Raw genomic sequence first — 4,187 nt, 5'->3', positions numbered from 1 at the left:
CCCGGATGTCCTGCATCAGCAGGTCTTGCGCCCCGGGAGAGCGGTTCACATTGGCCTGTGTTAGGCCATATCCCCTTAGCCCAGGCGTAGAGGGTCCCGGCATTATGGGGTCTTATCCCCCTCCGCCTGGGGGGATGGATCGACTTCCATGGCCTCCGTGGTCCGTCACCCCGGAGGCCACCATTTGCCCCTTCTTCTTAGGGCGGGGGGGGCGCTGCGTGAGAGGGGGCTGTTCCTCCTCTTGCGCGCTTCTCCCCGCTACCTCCACGTCCATCTCCTCTGCCGGCCTCGATGGACCGGCCTCCTGGGAGGCCCCCGTCGTCCGCGGCGCCTGCCGCGGGCCAAGTGTCCCCCCTTTACTTTTCTCTGGTAGCACTGCTTGGCTCCCAGTGTATGTCCCGCCGGCCTCCCCAAGTCTACACAGAGTGGGCATTTTTGGGGAGCCTGGCAGTCCCGGGAGGTGTGCCCGGTGCCAGCGCACCGGTAACACCTCCCCGACCTGTCTCCTTTGCTGGGGCAGCTCCCGCGCGTGTCCCCCTCGAGGCACTTAAAGCACCTCATCGGGCGCACCTCGAGAAGGTCCACTTTCGCGCGGGACCACCCCACCATTAGGTGGCCCACCTGGGCCACCTTCTTCGCCGCCGCCAGGGGGAGGCGGAGCCACATGCTCCCCGCTCCCCTGTCGGCCTGCTGTATCCCCCTGTGCTGGATGCACAGGGAATCGCACTGGGCCCCCGTCGAGACGGCGGCCACCACCTCTTCCGCCCTGATAGAGGGCTCTAGTCCCCTTATCCGGACTTCACCTGTTTTTATGGGCCGGTCGACTCGCACGCCCTCTTCGCCCTGTAGGGCCACCCTTATTCGGGCCGCGAGTCGATCTGCCCTATCCGGGTGCCCTTCCCCGGACACCTCGAATATTGTGGCACCGGTAGCCGCCTGTCTAGTGTTTATGCGGCTACCGATGCCCAGCTCCTCCAAGTTTACCTTGGCGCGCACCTCGGCCACCACCCTGGCATACTGCCCCTGCGGACATGTCCGGGTGACGGCCGATTTGCGCGGCACTTTCCTTTTTGGGGCCTTTTTCCCACCCCCTCCCCCCTGTTGGCTCTTACCAACGGGCTTCTGGGGGGGAGTCTGGCGGGCCCCTGCGGCGGCCTTGGCCGCTTTAGTTGCCGCCTGCTTCGCCTTGCGGCCTAGGACCTCTATCCACGGCTGCTCAATCGCCGTGGAGGGTTCGGGCGTAGGGGTAGCAATAGATGCCGCCTGTGCGCTCGTCTCTTTCGCCCCCTTTTGCGTGGGGGCTTTACCCTTTCCCCCTTGTGCGGGGGCCTTGCCCTTCCCCTTTTGTGGGGGGGCAGGCCCCTGTACGCCTTTGGGAGCGGAGGAGGGAATGGGATTTTGGGGACTTTGAATGCCCACTTTATCCCCCTTTTTCTTCTTCCCCTTTTTCTGTTTCCCCTCCCCCTCTTCTTGCGCCCTCGAGTCGGCGCCGGGAACCGGGCCCCCCCTTTCGGCCACCCTTTCCCCCCTCACGGGGTGGGAGGTAGCCGCGGGAGCGCTATTACGGGCTCCGGCGCCGATTGCGTTGGCTAGCATTTCCCTCATTTCTTGAAGCTGCCGACTCATGCTCTTTTGGCATTCGTCGACAGGATCGGCTCTTTCCTGACCTTGGCTCTCTCTATTTTGGGCCGGTAATCTGGCCATGGCGCCCTGGCAACGGAGCATGAAGTCTTCCAACTTCCTTCTCGCCTCCCGAGCGTCTTCCTCTTTGGTGATGTCGGAGATGCAAATCCCCTCCATCACCCGCCTCATTCCCTCCATTGCGTCCTCCTCCTTGTCTTCCAGGGGCTTCCTCCTCCCTCTGGTGGACGGTCGAAGCACCTTTACTTCCCCCTCGAACTTCTCCATTCTCCTTATTACAGGCCCCCCACCCGCTGCCCTTTTCACAGGCAGGGGGGAAGGGGTGGAGGAGGAGGGGAGATCCCGCTTCCTGTTCATCCAGCTCCAGGTTGATTTCCTTTCCCCCTTGGCTACTGGGTTTTTGTAGGGCCCTCACTTGCCCCTCCAGTTCGCGGACTTTTCAGATATTCGGTCTCTTCCTGTCCCGCACTCGTTTGGACCATTGGTGAGGCCGCTTTAGCCGTAAAGGCTGTCACCGCCGCCCTAAGGACGTTCGCAGCATCCACTAGGGCCTTGATGAAGGTGCCCTTGAGGTTGGACCTTCTTGCCACCTTTTCGACGACGTCGGTGCTCTCAGTGACTGTCGCCGCCAGCTTGTCCGGGGGAAAGGCATCGAACTGCGCTCGAAGCTCCCTCTCCGGAGTGGTGTCCCTCATATTACGGCGCGGGGGAACCCTGGGGTCCAGGACCTCCCTCAGGGCTCTCTTGGTCTTTTGAAGCTCCTTGAGCTCTTTCTTTTATGCCCTCTTTTCGCGTGCATACGCATCTTTGCCGGTCGTCATCGGCCTCCCCCTCTTTGGGACAGTTTCATCCTCACTGGTATCGCTGTCCACATCCTCTGAGTCCGAGTTTAACACTTCTACAGGGTCGGCCAGATCCTCGTCCAACACCGTATCCGTGCCCTCAAGGACCATTCGTTCCTCTGCCTTCTTGGAGCACGCCGGCCCCGGTTTTTGTCGGACCAGTCTTTTCCTCTTGCGCGTTCGCCGCGAGTCAGCCCGAGTACCGGTCTTTGCAGGTGTTGCCTGGAATTCAAACACCTGGCCTCCATGTCCACTACGGGTAGCCCTTCTATCCTCGCAAAAAGTGTATTTTGCGGGTGTTTGGGTTTGGAGTTGGTCTTCACTCCTCTGCCCGTCTCCTCCTCCTCCCGATCCATCCCTTCCATTCGCACACACGTCAGTCACATTCACACGACACACATCCGTCACATTCACGCGCACAGTATTTAAAAGGGGGGTTTTCTCTTGACTCATTTTTGGTTACGTCCCAAAACGCAGCAGGCTCCACCAACCAGGGTATACCCCCACCAGACCTCCGTCCACCGCGAAACATGACCACGACTTTCAGAGATCTGGGCGAGTTCACCCGGGGAGTTGGCTATACGACTGGACGAGGGGAATACGCGCACCTCGCCGCGGCGTTCCTGCCCCCTACTTGATTCGGGGGTTCCGCACCTCCGACAATGCGGACACCTACTGCGCGCCTGCCAAGGCCGGGCGGCCCCCTGGACGGTTGGGGTGTCGGTAGAGAGCCCGTCCACCTCCACCTTGCCCGCCAGGGCGACCAGCAGTCGCTTCCTAAGCCGCCGGGGCTTCACACGAGCAGCCACCCTTGCGGGTGGGGGGCTAACTCGTGCGGGCTCCGGCTAGGGTCGCGAGCCCTGCCTCGAAGTACGTTCGAGCGGCCCCGCGACCCCACGTCTCGACCAGCAGGCCCCGCCCGGGAATACGTCTCGGCGGCCCCGCCGGTCCCCCGCGTGTGCCGACCCACCCTAATGACGTGCACACCCATACGGCACACGCGGGGCTTCAAGCCCCCGAACTCCGCCTGGGAGTACGTCCCAGCGGCCCCGAGGGTTCCCAGGGGGCCGGACCCTGCCTCGGAAACGTCCGAGAGGCCCCGACCCCCCGTCTGCGCCAGGCCAACCGAGCGACGCGGGTCCAAGACCCGACGTGTACCCGGGGCCTCGCCCCCTCCCCGGAAGGATCGGATAGCATCCAACCCAACCGCGGGGGGACTACTCCTCACCCCGCCCGCCGCCACTTCCCCGCCCCCCCGTGCCAGGCCGCACGCCTCAGCAACGGGACGTCGGCCCCAGACACAGGGGTTGACGGGTTCACGACGGCGAGCGGGTGTTGGGTGGCAGACTTGCCACCCAACGCTCCGGACCCCCGGGCCCCGCCTGGGAATAAGTCCCAGCGGCCCCGGGGATATCCGGGCGGACGGGCCCCGCCTCGGAAACGTCCGAGCGGCCCCGTCCAGCCCCCCATCTGGCAGCCCACCCGGGTGACCAGCCCAGGGTCTGCCTCTTCCCGCCGGAGGGACCGGACCACGTCCAATCCAACCGCCGGGAGGCCGTAACTTCCGGCCCACCCTTCGGCCAGGACCACGTCCTGTAGTGCCTCCGGGGTCCAGCTCTCCTCCGCCCGCGAGCAAGTCCACGACGAGCTCGTTGACGGAGGAGCTTGCGCCCCCTTGCCACCGCCTCCTGCTGGAACACCGGT

General features: G+C 64.0%; 1 protein-coding gene across 1 annotated transcript; it reads right to left on the bottom strand.

The window, feature by feature from the left end:
- Positions 1 to 258: 258 nt before the first annotated feature.
- LOC105557009 lies at positions 259 to 1,908 on the bottom strand. The gene has a single exon (XM_012004133.1). It carries the CDS (start codon positions 1,906 to 1,908, stop codon positions 259 to 261), a length of 1,650 nt encoding a protein of 549 aa, XP_011859523.1.
- Positions 1,909 to 4,187: the final 2,279 nt, after the last annotated feature.

The sequence above is a fragment of the Vollenhovia emeryi genome, unplaced genomic scaffold (assembly GCF_000949405.1).
Source record: "Vollenhovia emeryi isolate VEMERY1.0 unplaced genomic scaffold, V.emery_V1.0 DF939654.1, whole genome shotgun sequence".
Classification (NCBI taxonomy): domain Eukaryota; kingdom Metazoa; phylum Arthropoda; class Insecta; order Hymenoptera; family Formicidae; genus Vollenhovia; species Vollenhovia emeryi.
The sequence above is the reverse complement of the archived record's forward strand: the minus strand, read 5'-3'. Positions and strand labels throughout refer to the sequence as shown.

What these genes read in the sequence shown, in the direction of transcription:
- LOC105557009 (XM_012004133.1), bottom strand. Translation starts at nt 1,908, where the DNA reads ATGGAGAAGTTCGAGGGGGAAGTAAAGGTGCTTCGACCGTCCACCAGA.